We start from the raw sequence: 25,274 nt of genomic DNA on the forward strand, positions 1-25,274 counted from the left end.
CACACAAGCACTCGAGCGTAGCTGAGGAAGTCAATATACCAGCACAAGAGCCCCACCCTGCAGTTCAGGGGCAACCCATAGAGGTGAAGGCAACTCATTCCCCAGGCCCCACCTTGGGCAGAGGGGCTAATAGGCCAGTTATGGAGCTGATCTCTGAGACAAGGGGGGTAATATATTTTATTGGACCAAAGTCTGTTGGGGAGACAGACGAGCTCTGTCCTGTGGATGCCTGTCTATGAATCAGACAGAGCCCCACCATTTCTACTCCACATGCAAGGTGCATTTCTTTGACCTGCCTTCTCTGACAAACACAGCAACATGTGTTTATACAAATGAAATAAACTCCTCTGCTTCTCCCCCTGCTGAGAGAAGCACCTGAGAGCTGTTAGTCATGTTGCTTGATGCACAACAAAAGGAGTGCAGTATAAAATCCTACACCGAACACAGTAGAGAAGCCAGCTCAGAGCACCCACTAATAAAATTTCCATCCGTCCTTCACACTGTCAGTGTGAAGCTACTGGCCAAGCTTGTAAGACGTTTTCCCCATGTCACTAGCATCATCTAGTGGAGAAAGAAAAATAAGTGGCCTGGTACTGGCTGGAGAATGCAAGGAGGAAAGTGTTTATCAAATATGCTGGGTGGTAAAGAGGACGGCTAGTCCTGGGGTTAAGGACATCTCAGTCCAATTCCGACACATTCCCTCTATGATCTCGAGCAACCCCCTCCACCTCTCACTGTGCCTCAGTTCCCCCTCTCTACAGCCAGGGCTGCACACCACACTTCTGCCAGCCTTGCTATACCAAGCCGGGGTGTGATCACCCACTGACACAGCAGCCCCTAGCACAGAGATAGCTAGAGCAGCAGACTGCTTTTACCAGCATAGCTCATTTCACCCGCAGGGGCGATTGTACTGGATGGGTTCAAAGCACAGTTTTGCTTGTATAGCCGCATCCGCACTGGGAGTGCTTTGATACAGTGTCCCAGTAAAGCACTCAGTGTAGACATGGCCCACATTAGGCCTAGTTACTGCCTTTCCTCCAGGCTTTGTCCCTTATCTATGAGGCTGTAAGCTCTTCAGAGGTCATCTCCATGGTTCTATCCTGCACCTTCCACAGAGCAGCCTGGTGATGTCAGCTGGGGAGTCTACACCCTCCTGTAATACAACAAGATGAACAGTGAAAATGTATCTCAGTGTCATGGGTGTTATGTTGGATGGGCACTAAGCCAGCCAGAGACCAAGGCTCCACTAGAAACTTTTGCCAGTCTAGCCCTGGCCAGTGGGGTGTGATGTTGTGAGGGGTAGTTCTTTGCTGGCAAAAGCCCTAGTGAAGATGCCGTTAGGGCAGCATAGAAGGGCTTGTGCCAGCAGAGCTAGTTTTGTTTGGGGACCCAGGATAAGCAGTACTGGAAAGAGCATTCATGTGTACACGAGGTGGGGTTCCAAGATGCTGGACTTGCAAGTCTTTCCTGGCTTAGCCTAGACCCAGCTGCTGGTCTAGAAGACAATCTCTAGTCACATGAAGGAGGGCATTGGCTGGGAAAATGAATGTATAGCCCTGGGCAGAGCCAAAAATTGGAGCAAGCAGGGTCTGCACAGGGCACTGCCAACGCAGGTCTTTAACAACAGCTACTCCAGTGCTAGGTGTAGCTTTCTACCTCCCCATCCCCGATCCAACCCTCTCAGAATCAGAGCACCTCCCCCCTGACTTGGAACACCCCCACTCCATAGCTCCAGCCACCAGTTGAATGAAACTTGCTAATTATCTTGGGCAGCAGTGGCAGGCCCATGAGATGCTGCCAGCCTTTTGCCACCATAGCTGTGATTGTGTAGGAGCCACTTGAAAGTCACTGCTGGGTCATGAGCCCTATGAAGACCAAGAGGAGCAGCAGGCACAAGGAACAGAGGGCCTTAATGGAGTTTGAGAGAGGGGTTAGTGGAGGAAAAGAGCGAGGGAGTGGAGCAAGAGGTTATGGACAGAGTGGCTTGAAGAGGGAGGATTTAGACAGTGAGTGAGTGGAGAGGGAGAGCAGTAAGGAGGAGCCTGAAGTGAGACAGTTAATGTGGTGGGATCCAGCAAGACCTGAAAGAGACAAGTTGGTCCTAGATGGCTCTAGCCCTGGGTAGAAGCTCTGAAGTGCATCTACCTTGTTTCTGGAAGGAGAGGTCTAGGGAGCTGCTGATCAGCTCTCCCTTCCCTTTATGACTTAGGCCAGCCAGCGAGCTGGAGCAGAGCCAGGTGACAGACAAGTGTGCACGAGCGTAAAGAGATGGACAAAAGCTGAAGTTGGTCTACTCCTGCTGAAGCTGTATTGTGAAGTGTCTCACTTAGCATAGGAGTGCAATGCTAGGTGAAGACCAGTCAATTAGTGTTAGCAAGTATTGCAGCCTCTCTTCAATACAACCCGATTACAGCCACTAGCAAGCGACACATCTGCTTGTTCAAAGTGCTAGAGAACTGGAAGTGACTCTTAACCAAAGACCAAGCAGACAGGTTTGCTGTTCAGAGGTTTATTTTCAATTTCCAGGCTCAGTCTCTTGACGATGACTGAGTCCACAACATATATTATAGCTACTTCATCCAGCACAGGGAGGGGACATCTCTGGATTGCTGTTACATACATCTGGAACACTTTCTCCAGTAATTAGGGTGACATTGAGGGGATGCCAGCTGTTTTGTTTTTAGCAGCCACACAGTTTAATATTCATCATCACCTTCCTCTACCTCCTCAGCAGAGTCCCTGCCAACTTCCTCATAGTCCTTCTCTAGAGCAGCCATGTCCTCCCTGGCTTCGGAGAACTCCCCCTCCTCCATCCCCTCCCCCACATACCAATGCACAAAGGCCCGTTTCGCGTACATCAGGTCAAACTTGTGATCCAGACGGGCCCAGGCTTCTGCAATAGCCGTGGTGTTGCTCAGCATGCAGACGGCCCGCTGCACTTTAGCCAGGTCTCCCCCCGGCACCACAGTGGGGGGCTGGTAATTGATGCCCACCTTAAACCCAGTTGGGCACCAGTCCACAAACTGGATGGACCTCCTGGTTTTGATGGCGGCTATAGCTGCATTCACATCCTTGGGCACCACATCCCCCCGGTACAGCAGGCAGCAAGCCATGTATTTGCCTCGGCGAGGGTCACATTTCACCATCTGGTTGGAGAACTCAAAGCAAGAGTTGGTGATTTCAGGCACCGAGAGCTGCTCGTGGTAGGCTCTCTCTGCCGAGACTATGGGCGCATAGGTAGTGAGGGGGAAATGTATGCGGGGATAGGGCACCAGATTAGTTTGGAATTCAGTGAGATCCACATTCAAGGCACCATCGAACCTCAGGGAAACCGTGATGGACGACACTATCTGGGCTATCAGCCTGTTCAGGTTGGTGTAGGAGGGATGCTCGATATCAAGGTTCCGGTTGCAGATGTCATAAATGGCTTCATTGTCCACCATGAAAGAACAGTCTGAGTGCTCCAGCGTGGTGTGGGTGGTCAGGATGGAATTGTAGGGTTCCACCACCGCAGTGGAGACCCGTGGGGCAGGGTACACCGAGAACTCCAGCTTGGACTTCTTCCCAAACTCCACTGAGAGACGCTCCATCAAGAGGGACGTGAATCCAGAGCCTGTGCCTCCTCCGAAGCTGTGGAAGACCAGGAACCCTTGAAGGCCACTGCACTGGTCAGCCTGCACAAGGTAAGAGGACATTGAACTAGTTTTGTTCATGCCACTCACAGTAAACCCCAACACAACGATCATATGGGAGTGATACAATTATTCCTCTTGACTTTCAGCCAGAGTTGGCTTTCAAGCTAGCCATCTAGGCAGTGAGAGGCTGGCACCTGACAGCACTAAATCCACTACTGAATGAGCAGCAGTCATTCAGTAAGATTCCCAGTGCTAGAGGAGTATTTGAGAAGCCCCCACAAGGAGCTCTATTTCTAGGCTAACTACGGGAAGAGCAAGTCAAGGCTTTGCCTCCTTATACCAGGAGTGATGGGCTCTGTGGGCCCTGTATTTACCTCACCTCAGCCAGCAAAGAGACAATGAGAGGAGCATGGCATGAAGGAAATCCCTGGACTGAAGTTCTACCCACTCCCCAACAGTCCTGTTAAGTCCCTCATCCCTCACCGGCGTTATTCCAGTCTCGTTTAGACGGGTTGCAGTCCCTTCGACTTCTAAAGGGAAGTACGGAAAAAGGAGTTTGCCCACTTACCATTTTACGAGTCCTATCAACCACGGGATCTATGATTTCCTTCCCAATGGTGTAGTGGCCACGGGCATAGTTGTTGGCAGCATCCTCCTTGCCACTGATCAGCTGCTCAGGATGGAACAGGGAGCGGTAGGTCCCAGTTCGGATCTCATCTGTAAGGGAGGAGGGGTCATGAACACCTTCAGGGCCTCAGCACGTTCTAGAGTCTCTGTAGTACCCACACCCAGTCAACAGCAATCTGGGCAGTAAGGCCCAGATCCACAAGGTATTTGGGCTCCTATCTTCCATGGAAGCAAACAGAAGTTAAGAGACGAAACAGCTTTTGTGGATCTGGGCTCAAAGACAGGATTACCCCCAAACGCTGGGTTATCTGCAGGAAAAGCTGTGTCAGAAGTTATTGAGACGTGGAGAGGAAGGTTGTGTTTTCCCCTCTTCCCAGCAGGTCAGTGATCGAAACTCTAAGAAGGGATCTGGTCTATGCAGATTCCGGTGTCTTACCAATGACTGTGGGTTCCAGGTCTATGAACAGCGCTCTGGGCACGTGCTTCCCTGACCCAGTCTCACTGAAGAAGGTCCCAAAGGAAGAATCAGCTTGCCCCAGGGACTTCTCCAAACAGATGATTCCATCCGGCTGGATCCCATGCTCCAGACAGTACAGCTCCCAGCAGGCATTGCCCATCTGCACGCCAGCCTGGCCAATATGGACAGAAATACACTCCCGCTGCATGGGGAAGAGGCACACAAAGACGTTGCATCCATGAAACTGTGGCTTTAACTGTGTGGTTCAGTCCGTGTTTCACGCCCAGAAACAGGGAGCCAGTCACTCCACTTCCATCCCTGCTCAGAGCTACAGCGTTGCTCAAGAGCAGCTTGGGTGTGGGGAGGTTCATCCCTCACTTCTGGGAAATGGGAATAGACCAATGGGCTCGATTTCCAGCTGTTCAACTACAGCCTTGTCCTATGTGCACATCCCTGTTAAGGCCACATTAAACCAGGATCCCCCGATTGAGAGACAAGCAGGGCTTTAGCTTGGTTACTGGACAGAGCTACCATCCAGGCTACCATGGCTTCTTGGAGCCACGTCTAACCATTGTTCTCCAACGGCACGTGGGCCAGGCCCAAAGGCTAGAAGGGGATTTAAGACAGTTTGCTTATTTCTAGCGAGGGCTGTGTATGGTTCAGGGCAGTCAGAGCTGCTAGAGTGGAAAACTCCTGGCCTTAGGGTTTGAAGGGCAAAGGGAATTCCAGTATCGAAGATGTGACTGGCGTGACGTGCCTAAGACCGGCCCATTTTCTGGATTGTTCTACAAGACTAAGGGAGAGTATCCTGAGTCTTGGCCAACTTCAGCCAGATGACACTGTGCAATGCTTTCAATGTGCATGTCTCTCATATGGCAACAACATTAGGGTTACCATACATCCTGTTTTTCCCGGACATGTCCAGCTTTTTGGCAATCAAACCCCCGTCCGGGGGGGAATTGCCAAAAAGCCGAACATGTCTGGGAAAAATACCAGCTGGGCACTTCCCCTCCCGCGGCTGCTCTGCTCCTCCCCTGACTCAGACTTCGGCTCTGCTTAAGAGCCGAGCTGCCCAAGCGCTACCGGCTTCAGGCAGCCCCCGTGCCTCCGGACCCCGACCGGGCACTTCCCTTCCCAGGCTCCAGCTGCTCTGCTCCGGCGGCGCAGGGTCTGCCCGAAGCCCGAGTGCTACCGGCTTCATGGTTCGCCGGGCAGCCTCCAGACCCTGCGCCCCCGGCTGGGCGCTTCCCCTCCCGGGCTCCAGCTGTGCTGGGGAAGCGCCGGCCGGGGGCGCAGGGTCTGGGGGCTGCCTGGCAAACCATGAAGCCGGTAGCACTCGGGCAGCCCTTTTCGCGTGGCTGGGAGGGAGGAGGGGGAGTTAGGGCGGGGACTTTGGGGAAGGGGCGGGGCTGGGTTGGGAAAGGGGCGGGGCCAGGGCCTGTGGAGTGTCCTCTTTTTATTTTTTAAATATGGTAACCCTAAATAACAAACATTCAATACTGGCCTGCAGTACAGCCAGCGCAGTGCTATTACAGAAATTGTCTGCACTGACATGAAACTAAGAGTAATACCTTAGTCCCTGCCCTGTGTGTTTTGAGAGTCCTCTTCAACCTGGTGAGGGCTGGGGAATGAGTTTTACTAGTGTGAGCCATGCACAGCCAGTAGTTTTGGAAGAGAAACTCCTTTCTGGTGTAATCATCAGAACCCCATTAACTAATTCCAGTTCTTTCCTATATGTTACCTACCATGAATTGAGACCTATTGCCTGGCCTGAACACAAGGGGGCAGAGTTGGTTGAGAACAGGTTTTTTCCTCCTGCTGATAATTGCTCATCTTAATTAGCCTCTTAGAGTTGGTATGGCAATTGCCACCTTTTCATGTTCTCTGTATATCTATAGATATCTATCTTCTTACTATATGTTCCATTCAATGCATCTGAAGAAGTGGGCTGTAGCCCACGAAAGCTTATGCTCTAATAAATTTGTTAGTCTCTAAGGTGCCACAAGTACTCCTGTTCTTTTTGCGGATACAGACTAACACGGCTGCTACGCTGAAACCTTTAACTATGCATTAGCATTCAGGGAATGAAAAAAATGGAACCTTATTGAACCATCAATGGAGTTTAAGCCTTCCTGCAGCTGTGCTGGCTAAGAAAGGACATTCAGTCTGCTCAGTGTTAAGGTTATCCCGAGGTGAGGGAAAATGAGCCGGGCCTGTTCATTGGGGGAAGCCAATGATTAGCCCAGACAGGGCTGGCTTATGTCTAAGTTACAAGTAGGGAACCAGGTTAGATCAGCCAGCTTCTTTCTCTCTCCCCTGTTGGTTGGGGCTCAAGCTATTAACTGAATTTTAATCAGGCAAGTCTATATTCCCTTTCCAATTCAGGGAACTATTCAGATGAGACAATTGGCTCCATAGGCATGTGGACAGTTTAAATTCAGTAGAAAAATTGACACAGGACTATGAAGACAGGAGTAGAAGCACCAATTTATTGGTGCTTGTCAGTCCAGATAGATCAGTTTTTAAATAGCTCCTTGCTGCATAGTCAGGAGGAATCTCACAGCTCTAATGTAGGATGGGAGCTGATCAGAGAAGGGGCTGGTCTAGTAAGCACCAGGCATATTGATGCTATTCCAATTACTTAGTTTCTGATAATTTTGTGTTCAGTCTGTTTCAATTAAGAATCAGAAACTAGATTCCAAGGCCAGAAAGAACCACTGTGATCCTCTAGTCGGACTTTCTAGTTAGTGCAGGCCATAAAACTGCCCCAAAGTCATTCCTAAAGCAGGGCCTGAGAATGTTTCATTATCCCCATTTCACAGAGAAAGGAAATAACTGGTTCAAAAAAAAGTCACCCAGCAGGCCTGTGGCAGAGCCAGGAATAGAATCCAGGTCTTCTGAGTCCCCAAACCAGTGCTCTATCCACTAGGTCACACTGCCTCCAACTACACCATTTAATTCCAGCTTTACCACTAAGCCTCTCCCTGAGTTAATGCTAGATTCACTGTCGTACCCCTGTGCCCCTCTCTGTAGGCTGGGAACATTCGCCCCCCTCAGACTGGGCTGGTTCGTTAGTATCTGTGCAGCGCTTTGGAACACTGAAGTAGACCCAGCTCGGGTAACAGGCCCATATACAGTCACGGTGCCCTAGCTGCAGAGAAGCGTGAAGGCAGAGTAGGGCTACCAGTCATTATTCCCCAGTTAGAACCCAGTCTCCTAAATTCTCCTGCATATACAGGCCCTCCCCCACACAGCAAACAAGCCAGCTTGCAAGTGTTAAGCTAAGCTGGTTGTGAGTCAGTCCGTAGCTATCCCAGTTTAAGGAAACACTAGCAGAGACCCACTCATTGGACTAGGAGTTTTTACTGTTGACTGCAATTAAAACAGAAACAATCCCTCTCTGTAACATTAGTACCAGCCCCTTAGTCTGCCACAGGCCAGATCTTCCTAGAGATCTCAGTCCCATTCAGGCAACAAGTTAAGCAACTGAGTTTCCAAGGGGGCCTAAGAGAGCTCTTAGGAAAAATCTGCCCCTCCCCCAGTGCTCTAGTTATTTGTATCACAGGAGTATCTAGGAGCCCTACCTCCCAAGCCAACACCCCCTTGCATTAGGTATTGTGCAAACAGGACCAAAAATGATCCCTGCCCCCAAGAGGTTACAATACTTACCACTTCAAAAGTTATTTTTCCTCCCTTGGTATCCTGCTGTTACCAGATTTATCTCCTTAGACTGACCTCACACTTGGTAAAGCAACCCCCATCCTTTCACATATTTATACCTGCTGCTGTATTTTCCACTTCGTGAATCTGATGAAGTGGGTTCTAACCCACAAAAGCTTATGTCCAAATAAATTTGTTAGTCTCTCAGGTGCCACAAGGACTCCTCATTGTTAATACTTAGACTGTCAGCTTAGCAAGCCTGAAATAAGTGCTAAGCTTTATTTAGCTACTGGAATGGGAGCTGAGTTCTTTGGGGGGGGGGGGGGGGGGAAAGGTCCCCAGAAAACCCACCCCAGGTTTCACCAATAAGAGCAACCAAAGGAAAAGCTCCACTTGGATTCATCCACTTCCCACCAGCATTGCAGCCCAACATATAACTCAACACTTGCAAACCACCATATCACAAACTCACCATGCTGGTAACCTAACTCTCCCAGCGCCACACAAAACAGCTTGCACTCAGCCTAGCCTCCGCCCAGCTCACTTATAGCCCCCTCTGCAAACAATCACAGCTGGGCAGAGGCGAGGGGAGTGTCTTAAAAGGACAGAGCTCATTTTCCAACCCATTACTGGGTTGCTAACTCTGAGTGAAGCTATTCCGGGAGACTTTCCCCCCCAAGCATGACGCGATGCCAGCTCCTTAAAATAGCCTATTAACATCTCCAGGATTGTTTTCAATAGTCACTGGGAGAGTGATGCCGATTCTGGGAGACTCCAAGCCAATCCTGGAGGGTTGGCAACCCTGACAGCATGGGACTTTGTAGGGGTGCTACAGAGAAACCCCTAAGAGAGCTGTAAAGCTGCAGGCGTGTTCCCAACTGGCGTGGAAGGATAGGATTTAAAGCCCAGTCGTCAAGCATAATAACAAGAAGTTACTTCACCTAAAATTCTCCAACGTGCTGCTGTCATTATTACTGTTATTTCCACTGCAGTAGCTCCCGCTACCCCGCACCCCCATGGCCCCATTGTGTTTTCTAGCTATCTGTGTGTCTGTCTGAGGTACTCTGGGGCTCCCATTATCATAGTGTCTGAGCGCCTCACGCTCGTTCATGTGTTTATCCTCACACACACCCCTGGGAGGCGGGGCAGTGTTATTACCCCCATTGTACGGATAGGGAACTGAGGCACAGCGGGGCTAAGGCTTAGGATTTTACCTGGACAGTCCGGGTTTTGGCTTCTGTGTCCGGGCGCCATTTAGGGTTGCCAGGTGTCTGGTTTTTGGGAACTTGGCAACCCTAAATGATACCCAAACCAAAAGTCCGGTTACCATGGGGTGGGTGGAGGTGCGGGGTCATGAACCCGCGCCAGCCCCTGCTCAGCCAGGGCTGCCTCCTACCTGCAGGTAGGTTCCTTGACACACAGGGCCGGATTAAGGCAGGGGCTTTAGGGGCTGCCGCCCAGGGCCCCGGCTCAAGTCCCGCGGCACAGCAGGGCTCAGGCAGGCTGCCTGCATGCCATGGCCCCAAGCTGCTCCTGGAAGCGGCTGGCTGCTAGCACGTCTCTGTGTCGCCTGGTGGGGGAGAGGCAGCTCCATATGTTGGCCCCGCCCCCAGCACCATCCTCACAGCTCCCGTTGGCTGGAAACTGGCCAATGGGAGCTACGGGGGCGGCATTTGTGGGCGCAGGCAATGCACGGAGACACGCTGTCCCCCTCCCATCAGGGGCCACAGACACGTGCTAGGAGCCAGATGCTTCCCGGAGCAGCACGGGGCCATGGCATGCAGGCAGCCTGCCTGAGCCCTGCTGTGCCCCGCTTGTGGTAAGCACCTCCCGGCCGGAGCCTGCACCTCGCATCCCGTCACGCATCCCAACCCCCTGCCCCAGGTCAGAATCCCCCTCCGGCACCCAAACTCCCTCCCAGACCCCACACCCCCTCCTGCACCCCAACCCCCTGCCCCTGCCCCCTCCTGCACCAAACTCCCTCCCAGACCCCACACCCCCTCCTGCACCCTAACCCCCTGCTCCTGCCCCCTCCTGCACCAAACTCCCTCCCAGACCCCACACCCCCTCCTGCACCCCAACCCCCTGCCCCAGGTCAGAATCCCCCTCTGGCACCCAAACTCCCTCCCAGACCCCACACGCCATCCTGCACCCCAACCCCCTGCCCTAGGTCAGAATCCCCCTCCTACACTCAAACTCCCTCCCAGACCCACACTCCTCACCCCCTCCTACACCCCAATCCCCTGCCCCAATCTCCTCCTGTACCCAAACCCCACACCCCTTCCTGCACCCCAATCCCCTGCCTCAGCCCCCTCCTGCACCAGGAAAAAGACTTGTATACAGGAGCCCCACAAAGTCTAATAGCTCCGGGCCCACAGGAGACTTAATCCAGCCCTGTCTGGCCTAGTACAGTGAACGAAAGGGGGAGGGGGCAGAGGACAAGTGCTGGGGGTGGGGAATTGGGGGAAGATGTGGAGCATGGGTGTGGCCTTGGGGGCAGAGGCGAAAAAGGGGGTTGGGCCTGGAGACGACATGGGGTCTCAAGGAAGAGGTGGAACGCAGCACGCTAGGCAGGGAGCCACCTAAGCCAGCCAACAGGAGACGCCGACCAGTGGGGGTTGCTAAGCCCCCCACCTCCTCACGGAGATAGACACCTAAATCTGGCTGCAGGGGGGTGCCTATCTCAGCTAGGGCTTCACAGCCGGGGTTAGGCCCCTCTGCTGCTTTTGCAAGAGGCTGGAGGAGGGAGCAAAGGCGGAGCTCCCTTACCACTTTCAACCCAGTGGTTTGGGTACTCAGCTGGGATGTGGGAGAGCTCTGAGCACTGGGCTATGGAGTATTCTGTCCTGGGGCCCCTCAATCTCTCCTGTTGAGGCTGTTCCACTGTGGACCAATAATTAAAGAGTCGTTGGAGCAGGGGGACTGGACCCTGGGTCTCCCACCACCTGGATGAGACCTCTAACCCCTGGGCTTTAGAGCCATTCTCACTCGCTTTTCCCCCTCCCCCAAATTACTCTTTTGTTAGTTATCCACAGGGCAACAGCTTTTAGAGGAGAGGCTGTGGGAGCCCCACGTCAGAGTATCCCATAGCCCAGCGGGCAGTGAATTCTCAAGCCAAGGGCTCCCAGAGGAAAGATCTCCATCAGCAGCTGCCCCGCTTTTATCCCCAGGGGTCTCCAGGTCCCTCCGTTGCTTGCAAGTGCAGTGGTAACACACAGGCAGTGCGGTGGTCCTTTTGGTCCCGATCCTGCAAGTGACGTCAGTGGAGTTCTGGGTAGGTTCTGAGGCCGACTTCCATGGAGCCTTGTTGGAGAGCATGGAGCCCCCGGGTGTCCGTCCACATGGAGTCGCTGTCAGAATAGCGGAGATAAGTCCCAAACCACTGAATAATGGCCTGTGCTCATCCATGATGCCATGAGACTGAAAGTAGAGCAAAAGGTGTGGATGGAATTCCTTCTAGCAAATCAAATGGCGAGTTTGTTTCGATGCTGATGCATCAATATCTGAACAAAACTCTATCCTGAAACCAGAATCCAGCAAGGAAGAAGAAGAAAAAAAGTCCCCAAGAGCCAGTGAGTAGAAAGGCCCACAAGTTATGGCCCCAGCCTTGCAAAGATTTGTGGATGTGTTTAGCTTGACATGCTGTGGTAAACTTAAGCACGTGCACAAAGTCTGGGTAGGTCAGGCCCAAGACTGGAGCCAGTCATTGTGAGTCTGGAAACCGTATGAGGTCACACGCTGTCCTGATTGGAGGGGGGAAATAAAGAAACAACTTCAGCCTCTTTACACACACACACACACACACACACACACACACACAGTCGAGTTGGACTGTCTCCATGGTGCGTTTGCTGGTGTGTTCTGTCTTAGTCTCGTTTTTCCTGCTCTAATGTTGTCACTGGATAGAAAGCACAAGTTAAAGGGAAATTTTTCCTCTTTAATGTCAGTGTTGTGCGACTTCCCGTCTGGCACAGAGTGACTAAGGAAGGGGCTGTTTTCTTCCTTTGTCTTACACTCTTGTCCTGTGAAGGTAACTAGCTATATCGTGAGCTGTGTTTAAAAGCTTGGTTAGGTTTTTAAATCTGTTCCTTCTCTGTGAATGGGAACAGTTTTTTAAAAACAGAAACAATTAACTCTTTAGAGGCGTTGCCCTGTCAGACTGACGGATTTCTGAGCTGCAAATGCTTTGAGTCAAGCTAGCCTGGCATCTTGTACTTCAACTGTTCCTGTCTGGCTTTGTAGGGAACGGTTAAAATCTGACATGACAACCTGCCAAAGACTCTTGTGAGCAACTTCCTAAATCTAAACTAACAAGGCCCTGCTGTTCTCCATGGAAAACCCGTTTTAGATCATGCACAGTCTAGAGCTCTGGCTAATTAACTCTCACACAGTCAATCTAGCATCACTCAACGTGGCTTCTATTGACCACAACGTTCGGCACTGCGGATAATCAAGCTCCGAAATAGGCTACTGCTTTTCATCACGGCATCTTAAACTACCCTACAGATGTGGGTACGTCTCCTTCAAATGGGCCAGACGTGAAGTGACGAGGCGCTGGGCCCTATTTTGGGTCCATGGCAGCACTCTAGTGGGCCACGCTGGCTCCCGCACAATGCAAACAGCTGGCTGGGTCTTGACATACAGGCAGTGAGTTGTAGGGCTAGATCCACCAAGGAGATTTCAACTCAGCATTGCAATGCCTAACGTAGATGCCCTACGGTCCAGTGGAATCCCTGAGTTACCCACCTGAGCGTGGGATTCACAGACGCCAGCGTGCTGAGTGGGGAGCTGCCTAAGCCAGCGAGTTGGAAATGCTGAGGAGAGGGGCATGGCGTAAACCCTGCCCCTCCAAGGAACCTAGGCACTTAGGGTACATCTACACAGCAACTAGACAGCCAGGGCTGGCCCCTGCCAGTTGACTCAGGCTTGCGGGGCTGTGTAGACTTCCGGGCTCAGGCTGGAGCCCAGACTCTAGGACCTTGTGAGGTGGGAGGTCCCTTCCCTCCATAAGAGGTCAATGTACATTTTGCTATTTGAATTGGAGTTACCAAACAATTCAGTTTAAACACAGCACTGGATTATCTTCGATTAAAGAATAAAACAAGCTTATTTAACTACAGAGGGGTGGGATGGAGGGATAGCTTAGTGGTTTGAGCATTGGCCTGCTAAACCCAGGGTTGTGAGTTCAATTCTCAAGGGGGCCATTTAGGGATCTGGGGCAAAAATCAGTACTTGGTCCTGCCTAGTGAAGGCAGGGGGCTGGACTCAATGACTTTTCAAGGTCCCTTCTAGCTCTAGGAAAGAGGATATCTCCATTAATTTACTTACTTTATTTTACAGAGAGAAAGAGAGAGATTTTAAGTGAGTAAAAGTAGAAGGCATTAAAGGCAGAAATGGTTACAAGAGAAATAAAGAGAAAACGCTTTCTAGGAACTAAAACTTAACAAACTAGACTTGGTTCGAGGTAAAATCCTTCCCATGTGTTCCCAGCAACACTGATGACCCAAAATCTCAAGACAGGATCCCCCCACAAATTCAAAAGGCTGGTTCCCTTGTCTTCGTAGGTGAAAGAGAGAAGGAGAGAGGCAGAAGAAAAAAAGATAACCTGGGGGTGGTTTTATCCCTCCCTTTTACAGTCCAGTCACCCTTTGAAATGCATTTCCCTGAGGGCTACCCCTGGATAAAGCTCCTTCCAGCTGTGAGAATGGAGACATGGAGTCTCACAGTGATAGAGGTTCCATGTTGTTGTTTGCTAAAATGCAGATCAATCTATTCCTGCTCCCGTTCTTTGCCAAAGAATGGCCTCTTGACCAGCGATTGCCAGTCATCTCTGACGACACCTGGCTAGAGGGGTCTGCTTGTCCTTTGTCTTTGAGAAACAGGTTCACCCCGTCCCCTGACTTGTCTGGTAAACACATTTCAGTCATGATTTCAGCTTCTGTTCATAACTTTACATCTAAGGTTGCTACACACATTTCATCATGATATTATTGACCGGTGAGTTATTAGTTTTCAAATGATACCTCACAAGGCACATTTTGTGCAAAGATTATTACCATGGGATTTAGGGCGTGAATACAGGGGTGTATTCGGTCACCCTCAGTTCCTACACTATCTTCCCAGGAATCATCCCCCTTTTGTCATTCAGTTCCAAGTCCTAGACTAAGGGGGATGATTCCGTAGTGTCTTCAGCATGACTAATAAGGCTGATCTAAGCTTACTTTGGAGTTGACTATTTCAGGCCTTCAGATGTGTCTGACCCCAGGCTTTCCTCCCATGCAGGGTGTGTTTTCTGGTTACTCTCAGACTAGGACTTCTGAAGCTCATCAGCCTGAAATAAAATTGACTGTGAATGGGTGATTACTTGCATTGTAGTACCTCCTAGTGGCCCTCTTGTATGTCATATCCAAGAACATCTCTGCCGCTAAGAGCTTACCATCTAAGTTGAAAAGACAGCCATCGGGTGGGAGCACGGAAGCATCTTTATCTCCAGTTTTTAGATGGGGACCTGGGTATGAAGCCATCAGCCCTCAGGAAACTCCACCTAAGGGAGGAGTGCTGGTGTGAGAACATCCAACCTGCCCTCTGCTCGCTACACTAGCTTCCCATAGAATATTGAGTCAAGTTCGAGGGCTCGGTCTTTATCTTCAAGGTGCTCCACGAGCTGGTCCCAGTGTATCTAGAAGAGCCCTCCAGGACGAGGAACCTAGCTGATAGTTTAGTTGATAGCTCCACTCCTCTGGTGCCATGCAACTTTCAGTTACCAGGGTGGAGCTCATCTGTGCAGGAGGAAGAGCTTTCTCAGGGACTGGGTCTGTGAGACTGTAGAATGAATCCTCCTCGGAGCTGAGGGCCATCACAAGCCTCATCCCCTTCCTCTCCGAGCGCAAGGTGCATTTCTTCGACCTTGCTGTAAGGTGGGAAACAAAATGTAGCACTTATGCTTATAAATCAGTAAAAAGCCTTGTCAGCACGCTGGCCTGTTGCATTAGAAGGTGGTCGTTTAGTGAGGGCCTGGGTGTTTTAGCTGTTCCCCAACATTGCCTCCTCTACCAAACATGGGCATTAAAAAAAAAATCCTGCCACCACAGTACACTCAACACAGTCCTCCTCCTGGGAGCAGAAAGAGCAAAGCCCATGTGACGGATGTTAGCTGCAGGCACTGCTGGAAGGGGCTCAGATATCACAGCGATGAGGGTGGTACAGAGAAAAGGGGATTTGCCTAACATCCCACAGTTAGTCAAGGGCAGGTGCTAGGAATTGAACTGAGGTTTCTTATAGGCAAGACAAATGCCTTAACCACAAGGCCATCCTTCTGCAAGGATAATGCCTTGTCCTGTAGCCATATTGTAAGGCCCAAGGCCTTTGTCTGCAGCCATGTTAAGAGAGCACCAGCCATTAGCTAAGAAACAGGAAGTTACGGCCTCACACTCCATCTAAATGACATTAAAACAAAGTAATATCGGGCTGATAAGAAGGCGATCCTGTCCTAATAGCACCCATCATCACCAGATAAAGAAACAGATCTTAAGAGAGTTAAAGACAACTTAGGCTGGTAGCATTCTGTCTGGCAAGAAACCACTTATCAAGAGTTGTGGTTGTGAAATCCCCATTTCTTTGTTGTTTTATCTTTATGGTCCCCACTTCCCTATTGTTTGTCTGTATGGTCTCTGTCTGGTTCTTTGATTGTTTCTGTCTGTTACCGTACAAAGAACGATTACTATATCCCCATCTGCCAGATGGGGAAACTGAGGCACGGGGTGGGAAGTGACTTGTCCAAGCTCACCCAGCAGAGCATTGGCAGAGCCAGGAATTGAATGCATGTTTCCTGAGTTCCAGTCCAGTGCCTGGTCCTCTAGGTCATTCTGTTTCCTTTCATAGCCAATGTATTTATCCTCCGAGGGCTAAATCAGTGCTACTGAGATTTAACCCCATGGTTTTAGGGTATCTAAGGGTTTCAAAAGTGAGGCTAGGTAACCCGCCACAGCAGTCTGTACTTCACTACTATAGCATAGTCCTCCCCTCAGGAGATAAAGGAGTAACTCTGCTAACCAGTAGCAGTAGCAGGCTGTTATCCTCTAGTGCAGGGGTTCTCAAACTTCATTGCACGACGACCCCTTTCTGACAACAAAAATTACGACAGGACCCCAGGAGGGGGGGACTGAAGCCTGAGCCTGCCCAATCCCCGCCACCCCGGGTGCGGGGGGTTGGCGGCGGGGGACGGCAAAGCCAAAGTCCCACCACCCCAGGCCAGGGGGCCAAAGCTGAACCCCAAGGGCTTCAGCCCCAGGCAGGGGGCCTGTAACCTGAGCCCTGTCACTCAGGGCTGAAGCCCTCAGGCTTTGGCTTTGGCCCTGAGCCCCAGCAAGTCTAAGCCAGCCCTGGCGATCCCATTAAAACGGGGTCCCGACCCACATTGGGGTCCCGACCCACAGTTTGAGAACTGCTCAAAGTGACCCATGCTCCAGGCTGCAGAGGAAGGTGAACCCCTGAACCGCCCCCCCTCCCCCGGGTCTTTGCTAGTCTGACCTCAGGGAAAATTCCTTCCTGACCCCAATTATGGTGATCAGTTAGACCCTGAGCATGTGGGCAAGCCGCTGGCCAGACACCAGGGAAAGAATTCTCTGCAGTAACTCAGAGCCCTGCCCATCTAGTGTCCCATCGCGGGCCGTTGGGGATATTTGCTGGTAGCAGTCGCAGGATCAATACTGTAGTATCCGAGCACCTCCCAATCCTTAGTGTATTTTTCTCACAGCCCCTCGGTGTGAGAGGGAAGGGCTCTCATCCCAATTGTACAGAGGGCCAAGAGACACAAGGGCCCAGATCCTCAAAGAGATTTAGGCACCTAACGCCCATTGAAAGCAATGAGGCACCTAAATCCCTCGGAGGATCTGGGGCCTGAGTGACTTGCCCAAAGTCCCACAGGAAGCCTGTGCTGGAACAGGCATCTCTCAAGGCCTAGGCTAGTTACTCTCACCGGAGCATCCGTCATCCCAAGAACATCCAATTTGTCTTCGAAGGCAACACCTAGGAGAATGGACTAAGCACCGCACCCCTGTGAGTACAACAGAGGGTTTAATGTCTCAGACACCCCCCAAGAAGGGGCTCCGTAGCTTTAAACTTGCAAGCAGCTTCAGGTGGTGCCCCTTGCAAGCAGGCTATAAAGTTCCAGTGAGCTACAGCAGGAGAGCTATCAGAAATTGCTGCTAAGAAAGTGCTTAGACTCGATTGCCATGGTAGGTTTCTACAACTGAGGTTTTGTGGGTCAGCTTGTGAACAGGCTGGAGATTGTAAAGTCTCTGGTGACATGTGCTTTGCTACTGTCTCTTGGGATGCTAATGCAAGCGGTGGGTTTTGGGGGGTGCTTTTTGTTTTTGGAAGGGCTTGTGGCTTATTAAAGCAGGAAGTGTTCCTTATAAGTATAGCTTTACCTCTGATATCTAGTTTCCCTTTCAGACCTGATCAAATGCTGCCTAGGATGGTATAATCCATTAAAGTCTAGGAGCTTTCAGTTGACTGGCTTGCTTTTTCCCCTTTGGCCTCTTGCCTCAGTGAGAACTTCTCTGGCTGTGTATGGCTGAAAGGACCCTTGACCTGGGATTTGACCTTGAGGCTTGAAGATCCCCAAAGCATAGCCTCCTACCACTTAAGCTAAAGGAGCAATTCAGTTGACTGGGGAGGTGGGGGATAGTATTAGTCTTTTCCCCTCTAGTAGCTGGCCCTCTACATACACTAAAGGTTGTGTTCTAGTGAAGTATAAACGCAGGATGTTCAGGGGTGGGTGTGATTCCTTCAAGCTATTGCACTTTCCTAGAATAAGGTTCTTCCCTGGCACGTCGGTGTCCCTGACACAAGCTTCCCTGGTCTTGCCAAGTGTATGATCCAGTTAACCCTTGATCCTGATTGAAATCAGCTGCCGTGGCTTCTGAGCTAAAGTACTTCCCCACAGCATTAGACAGGCCACTAATGAGTCCCTTGGACTTGGCATGTTACTGTGCTACTGACCTGGCTGTCTGAGAGGTCCTGTTCATTCCATACAGCTCCATTATGGACATGCCGATGTTAAATACAGGCACAAACTGCTTCTCTTGGACTCCGTCCAAAGTGGTAGAGATGGTCACTGAGTCTCAAGCTGGCTTAACTTCTCCATACAGCTCCCTAAGTAGCTTTGTTTCCTCAAACAGATTCTTCACTTGCCCCCTCTAGGGGGAGGGAAACTGTGTGGGGCAGAACTCCTGGGCACCCTACAATAACAAACCAGTCATGGAGGGGTCAGAGGAGAATAGACTTCTAGCAAAAGACTTCAGGGTGATGTTTAAAGTCTCTCTAGAAAAAGGGAAAATGTGGGAATTTTATCCTTCCTACTGAAAATGAATCCTGATCCTGCAAGGTAGAAGGTCCCACTGATGCAGGGTTGAGGTTGTCTAGGTCTGTTATTTGTGTGCGTGGCACATACAGCCTGTGTCTCTTTCCAGAGGGAGTGTCTTTCCATCCATGTGGGCCAGGCTGGAGTCCAGATGGGCAACGCCTGCTGGGAACTCTATTGCCTAGAACATGGAATCCTACCAGACGGGACCATTCCTGCCCCAAAGGCAAGTGAACAAGTGGATTCCTCTTTTGAGACTTTCTTCTGTGAGACTGCAGCAGGGAAGCATGTTCCCAGAGCCGTGTTCATAGACCTGGAGCCAACAGTCATTGGTAAGATACTGACATGGCTGAATCTCCTTGACGTACAGTGTGACTGTCAATCTTGCCATGTCCTCTCCATCCCAAACTGCAAACACTTGCAGGGTTGGGAGAATGGCCTCCAGATTACTGGGGTCCAATCAGGCAATGAGCTAGCTCCACCCCATCCCTTTCCCAGCCTCACCAGTGGGGCCAGATTAATTCTCCTGTGGGCCTGAGGCTATTGGATTTGGTGGGGCCCCTGTATACAAGTCTTTTCCTAACTTAAAACAAAAATCACAATTATGGCATCAAGGTTATTAACTTTATACTAAACTTGCCTTTTAATTAACATAAAGCTGTTCTGTGGTTACATTTCAGTCTTAAAACATGTCGAATATAGTTCAGTTAATTCAAAATAGCCTACTTCTTACCTTAGAACAGCTGTTGTATTCGTTTCTTTCTGGGAGGGAGTTTGGGGGCAGGCTGGGGCAGAGTGTTGAGGTGCAGGAGAGGGTGAGAGGTGTGGGCTCTGGGAGGGGGCTTGGTGCAGGAGGGGATTCTGACCTGGGGCAGGGGGATGGGGTGCAGGAGGGGGTGTGAGGTGCATGTGTAACCCCCACACCTTCTGGGTGTGGTGGTCTGTCCCATCTAGAGCCACCGAGACCACTTAGAGATTAATGAGACTGCTCTACAGCCTTTGCTAACAGCCAGTTGGCTTTTAGCTCATGCACTAAGCTCCGGAGGTCCCTGGTTCGATCCTGCCCACCGGCGCCCAGGGTCTGTCGGCACTATCCAAGCTCTGGCCGGCAGGCGCTTACCACAGGTGGCTCCTGGCTGGCAGCTCAGCAGGGCGCAGGCAGGCTGCCTGCCATAGCTCCATGCCGCTCCGAGAAGCAGCTGGCTGCTGGTAGATCTCTGCACACCCCCAGGGGAGAGGGACAGTGTCTCTGTGCGCTGCCTGCAGGGATGGTGCTGGGGGCTCTGCATGGAACCCCCCTGCCCCACCAGGGGGTGCAGAGACATGCCAGCAGCCATGGGAGTGGTGTGGGGCCAAGGCATGCAGGCAGCCTGCCTGAGCCCTGCTGCACTGCGGAACTTTTAGCAGCCCAGAGACTGTGATCAACTGGCAGAGGTTCTGGGATCAACCAGTCGATCACAATCGATGAGCTGGTGACCACTAAATTGTATATAATTATGGATTTATTTCTGTGGGGCTCCCCTTACCCTGAGGCCCTGGGCTGCAGCCCCTAAAGCCCCTGTATTAATCCAGCCCTGCTCACCAGACTTCTAGAGAGGGTGTAGCTGATAGGCCTTCATTCAAATAGTGGATGTTCAATATTAAAGGGATGCTGCTGGACTGCAGGACCTCTGTTTAAAACATGATGCTTTCTTCATCAATGAAGACCAGTCTCCCAAAGTGTCCCGCTGGGATGAGCCTCCCTGGGTGAGGTCAGGGAAATGGGCACAGGAAGGTTGTGGCAGTGGCTAGTGCCTTTCTCACCCAAGCAATTTCTCTTCCCTCCTCCCTATGTGCAAGGGTCACTATGTGGGAGTGGGGAGCAGAGAATGCAGATGGTGAAGGAAGCTCATGCTGGCCAGCCTGGTGGAGGGATGCTCTTGCTGGTTCGTATCCTAGATCTCCTCCCCAAGGTCCATATCCAGGCTGGGCACAGTGTCACTAGCTCAGCTGGCTTGAACCTGCCACGCTGAAATGTTTCTGAGAAGTCAGAGGGGACAGTGGAACAGACCCTGACAATGGGGACAGTCTCTGGGCTTGGAGACACGTGGCTGCCCCATGTGCAAACACAAACCTACCTCATGGCCTCCAAAGGGCTGGCATTCTCCTCTTTCATGTGCATTGGGGAGGGAGTGACACCCGTGGAGGGGAACATGGGGCGGGATCTGAGACACAGGGTCGCTTCTAAGAAGAATATCTCTGTGCTTGTTACTACACCTCTTCAGAGCACAGGAACTGAACGCTGCAACCTCCTGCAAGGCCCTCAACAGGGACAATTCCCAGCTCCCATGAGCTAGCACAAAGCTGCGGTGTCTGATAGGGGAATTATTCCCGGAAGTCACTTAAAGTAGTTTTAACCCTCTCATTCAGGGTCCCCTGGTGGACTCATTGCTGTAGCATCCAAGCAGCTTGGTGTGATGGCTTCAGTCAGAGACCCCCTTGGGACTGTTACCTGACGTGCTGAGATTACCTCTGAGCCCATTTTCCCTGGCAGCTTGGGACTCCAGAACCCTGCCTTGTTGAGCCAGACATGCTAGCCTGCTGCAACACAGACCTAGGTCTGGTCCATGCCCCAAAGCTGCAGGCTTTAAGTGAAAACATCTCCACTGGTCACCTATCTCCAGCACCCAGCCACCCAGTTCCCAATGGGATCCAAACCCCAAATACATTCATTTTACTCTGTATAAAGCTTATACTGGGTAAACTCATAAATTGTTCGCCCTCTATAACACTGATAGAGAGATGCACAGCTGTTTGCTCCTCCAGGTATTAATTACTTTGAGTTAATTAATAAACAAAAGTGATAAGTATAAAAAGTAGGATTTAAGTGGTTTCAAGTAATAACAGACAGAACCAAGTTACCAAGCAAAATAAAACAAAACATGCGAGTCTAAGCCTACTACATTAAGAAACTGGTTACAGGTAAATCTCACCCTCAGATGGGCCAATAAGCTTCTTTCACAGACTAGACTCCTTCCTAGTCTGGGCCCGATCCTTTCCCTGGGTACAGTCCTGGTTAGTTCCAGCAGGTGTCTTAGGAGAAAAGCAGGGGCTTTCTCAGGACTGGGACCCCTTTTGTTCTGTTCCACCCCCTTTATAGCTTTGGCACAAGGTGGGAATCCTTTGTCTCACTGGGTCCCCACCCGTCCTTCTAAATGGAAAAGCACCAGGTTTAAGATGGATTCCAGTATCAGGTGACATGTTCACATGTCCTGTGAGACCCCCTCTATTCTTCCACGGCTGGTCTGCAGGTATACAGGAAGGCTTGCGGGTAAATAAACAATTTACAACCAATTGTCGTAGTCCATGGGAGCCATCAAGATTCTAGACCACCATTAATGGCCCACACTTTGCATAATTACCACAGGACCTCAGAGTTATACTTCATATTCCTAGTTTCAGATACAAGAATGATACATTCATACAAATAGGATGAACACACTCCGTAGATTATAAGCTTTGTAATGATGCCTTACAAGAGACCTTTTGCATGAAGCATATTCCAGTTACATCATATTTGCACTCATAAGCATATTTCCATGAAACATTATGGAGTGCAACATCACACTTGGGTCTCATGAAACCTATTGTGTGGGCCTAACCTACCCTTGGTTTAACCCACTGTGGCTTTGCTTAGTTGCCTTGGCAGTTTATGCGCCTCTTCTCACGCTCTTGTCTAATAGCAGCTCCATTTTAATCCTGGTAGATTGCAGATATCTCATTACACGGTCTGACTCCCCCACAGATGAGATCCGCACGGGGACCTACCGCTTGCTGTTCCACCCGGAGCAGCTCATCACAGGCAAGGAGGATGCAGCCAATAACTACGCCCGAGGTCACTACACCATTGGGAAGGAAATCATTGATAACGTATCGGCCAGGATTCGCAAAATGGCAAGTAGGAAAATCCGTTTTGTAAGTGTTTGGTGTGGCACAGCCTGGCATAGCTCTGCTGCGTGGGTTGGCTGCAGAGTTCAAACCCTGGGTCTTCATGCGTCTCATCCTGAGCTTACGTTGCTGGTGCTAAGGGACAGATTCCCCTAGAAACCCACTCTCCTCAGGAGGGAGCACAGGGCCCTGCTCCCATCACAGAAAGGCAGTGGCTCCCTTCCCACCCACCCCCTTAGGAGCAGAAGTGTGGGGTCCAGTCTCTCCCAACCACACCCTGAATGGTTGTAGGGGTCCCAGTATGTACCCTAGCAGCCAGTCTGTGCCTGTGTATCCCACCGGTGAGGTATGTTACGGCTTGGAGGTTCCCAGCGTGTGGCCATGAGGGCAGAGTGGGTGGGCTGGGCACTCTTTGCCCTGACCACACTCCTCTGCTGTAGGTGGGGATGGCTGGGCCCCCCAGGGAATGGATCTGGGAACCAATGCTCCACTGAGATGCATAGGACCCCTCACACTGCTTAGAGCTCATGTCTCGGACTCAGGCAGGCAGCATTGCACTGGTGACACTTGGCTCATGCTTCCAAGCCACCACAAGGGCTAGGAACTCTCTAAAACAGAAGCTGAAAGTCTCCTGGAATAACGTGACCCAGTAGTTGAGCTTCTAGGTATGGGCCTGTCATGCATGGGAACTTCATAAAAACATTTCTCCAAAATGCTTGGGACAAGCTATTGAACAGGTATCCCTCTTACCGTGCTCCCCACTCACCTGCTGGCATATTGCCTACACTAAAGGTGAACCCCCTAAAAAATAAATACACTAAACTTGACACAGAAGCAGGGTCTGCTTCACTAGCTGTGTTGGCTGAACTTTGTCCAGGGTAGGCTGTGACTTGTGCCCACGCAGCCTGAGGTGGCGATCTATGGCATGTTTCACCTCTCTCACTGGCAACTGTAAGTGAGGACTAAAAATGTATCACTTGTGCCTTGTCTCAATGATGGTTTCATAAACATGGTGCTCTAAATCCCAGCCCTCAAGAAGGGAACAGGAGTCAAACTCTTTCTTCTACTGCAGGCTGACCAGTGCAGTGGCCTTCAAGGGTTCCTGGTCTTCCACAGCTTTGGCGGAGGCACAGGCTCTGGATTCACGTCCCTCTTGATGGAGCGTCTCTCAGTGGAGTTTGGGAAGAAGTCCAAGCTGGAGTTCTCGGTGTACCCTGCCCCACAGGTCTCCACTGCGGTGGTGGAACCCTACAATTCCATCCTGACCACCCACACCACGCTGGAGCACTCGGACTGTTCTTTCATGGTGGACAATGAGGCCATTTACGACATCTGCAACCGGAGCCTCAATATTGAGCGTCCCTCCTACACCAACCTGAACAGGCTGATAGCCCAGATAGTGTCGTCCATCACTGCTTCCCTGAGGTTCGATGGTGCCTTGAATGTGGATCTCACTGAATTCCAAACTAATCTGGTGCCCTATCCCCGCATACATTTCCCCCTCACTACCTATGCGCCCATAGTCTCGGCAGAGAGAGCCTACCACGAGCAGCTCTCGGTGCCTGAAATCACCAACTCTTGCTTTGAGTTCTCCAACCAGATGGTGAAATGTGACCCTCGCCGAGGCAAATACATGGCTTGCTGCCTGCTGTACCGAGGGGATGTGGTGCCCAAGGATGTGAATGCAGCTATAGCCGCCATCAAAACCAGGAGGTCCATCCAGTTTGTGGACTGGTGCCCAACTGGGTTTAAGGTGGGCATCAATTACCAGCCCCCCACTGTGGTGCTGGGGGGAGACCTGGCTAAAGTGCAGCGGGCCGTCTGCATGCTGAGCAACACCACGGCTATTGCAGAAGCCTGGGCCCGTCTGGATCACAAGTTTGACCTGATGTACGCGAAACGGGCCTTTGTGCATTGGTATGTGGGGGAGGGGATGGAGGAGGGGGAGTTCTCCGAAGCCAGGGAGGACATGGCTGCGCTCGAGAAGGACTATGAGGAAGTTGGGTTGGATTCTGCAGATGGGGATGAGGAGGAGGAAGGAGAAGATTATTAAACACTTGTTCTAGGCATTAGCCTGGCAGTGCTATTCCCCTTGTGGGCTAGATGATTCTGGGGTTACATTTAGTTACTTGCAGTCTTGCTGCTAGATGCATCACTGAGTATCACTTTGATCGTTCCAGCATGGAAGAGGATCGTGTGTCCAATGACTGTCACATCCTCTGCTTGCCTGTTCTCTTTGAACTGGAACTGGGAGAATAAATTCTTAACTGCAAACTTCTGTGTCTCGTTCAACTAATTCTGGCTAAGCCTGGAGGTGGGAACTCTGAAATGTGGGTGTCTACAGTTAGACTTTTGCATGCCTGTTCGTACAAGATTTCAAATGACCTGTCTTTCAGGTGCGGAGTTTCTGCTTCTCCTGCAGATTGCAGTGGAGCTGTAGGGGCTGGGCTGCGGGTGTAGCCTGAAGTGACACACACGAGTGTCCAACAGACTCCTTCCCCTGAACTCAAAGATTCCAAGTGCTTGAATCAACCACTAGGTTCTTGAGGAGGAAAAGGCTCTGCCATTCTTCAGCCATAAAGTACTGCCAGACCCAGAAAGT

The 25,274-nt window shown here is 51.0% G+C and overlaps 2 protein-coding genes across 5 annotated transcripts; one reads left to right on the forward strand and one right to left on the reverse strand.

Moving 5' to 3' along the window:
* Positions 1-2,477: 2,477 nt before the first annotated feature.
* On the reverse strand, positions 2,478-8,994 carry LOC101947498 (tubulin alpha-3 chain-like). 2 transcript variants are annotated; one of them, XM_065552437.1, is made up of 4 exons: positions 8,852-8,994; positions 4,699-4,921; positions 4,204-4,352; positions 2,479-3,674 (listed from the first exon to the last, which is right to left on the reverse strand). In XM_065552437.1, exons 1-4 carry the CDS (start codon positions 8,852-8,854, stop codon positions 2,697-2,699), a joined length of 1,353 nt encoding a protein of 450 aa, XP_065408509.1. In that variant the 5' UTR covers positions 8,855-8,994; the 3' UTR covers positions 2,479-2,696. The 2 variants fall into 2 exon arrangements, with proteins under 2 accessions (XP_065408503.1, XP_065408509.1); XM_065552431.1 differs by lacking the exon at positions 8,852-8,994 and having other exon boundaries at positions 2,478-3,674; positions 4,699-4,927.
* Positions 8,995-17,521: 8,527 nt separating this feature from the next.
* Positions 17,522-25,274, forward strand: LOC101947492 (tubulin alpha-3 chain-like). Of its 3 annotated transcripts, none has more exons than XM_065552443.1 (4): positions 17,522-17,615; positions 18,855-19,077; positions 22,491-22,678; positions 23,745-25,274. In XM_065552443.1, the coding sequence occupies exons 1-4, from the start codon at positions 17,613-17,615 to the stop codon at positions 24,723-24,725; spliced, it is 1,395 nt and encodes a 464-aa protein (XP_065408515.1). In that variant the 5' UTR covers positions 17,522-17,612; the 3' UTR covers positions 24,726-25,274. The 3 variants fall into 3 exon arrangements, with proteins under 3 accessions (XP_065408515.1, XP_065408517.1, XP_065408523.1); XM_065552445.1 differs by having other exon boundaries at positions 22,530-22,678; positions 23,745-25,269; XM_065552451.1 differs by lacking the exon at positions 17,522-17,615 and having other exon boundaries at positions 18,855-18,971; positions 22,530-22,678.

The sequence above is a fragment of the Chrysemys picta genome, chromosome 1 (assembly GCF_011386835.1).
Source record: "Chrysemys picta bellii isolate R12L10 chromosome 1, ASM1138683v2, whole genome shotgun sequence".
In the NCBI taxonomy this organism is placed as follows: Eukaryota; Metazoa; Chordata; order Testudines; family Emydidae; genus Chrysemys; species Chrysemys picta.

What these genes read in the sequence shown, in the direction of transcription:
- LOC101947498 (XM_065552431.1), bottom strand. Translation starts at nt 4,927, where the DNA reads ATGCAGCGGGAGTGTATTTCTGTCCATATTGGCCAGGCTGGCGTGCAG. An exon ending in CCTGGAACCCACAGTCATTG is followed by an intron (nt 4,353 to 4,698) that starts GTAAGACACCGG and finishes CCTCCCTTACAG; the next exon opens with ATGAGATCCGAACTGGGACC. An exon ending in TTGATAGGACTCGTAAAATG is followed by an intron (nt 3,675 to 4,203) that starts GTAAGTGGGCAA and finishes TACCTTGTGCAG; the next exon opens with GCTGACCAGTGCAGTGGCCT.
- LOC101947492 (XM_065552443.1), top strand. An exon ending in CCTGGAGCCAACAGTCATTG is followed by an intron (nt 19,078 to 22,490) that starts GTAAGATACTGA and finishes TAATCCTGGTAG; the next exon opens with ATTGCAGATATCTCATTACA. An exon ending in CGGCCAGGATTCGCAAAATG is followed by an intron (nt 22,679 to 23,744) that starts GCAAGTAGGAAA and finishes CTTCTACTGCAG; the next exon opens with GCTGACCAGTGCAGTGGCCT.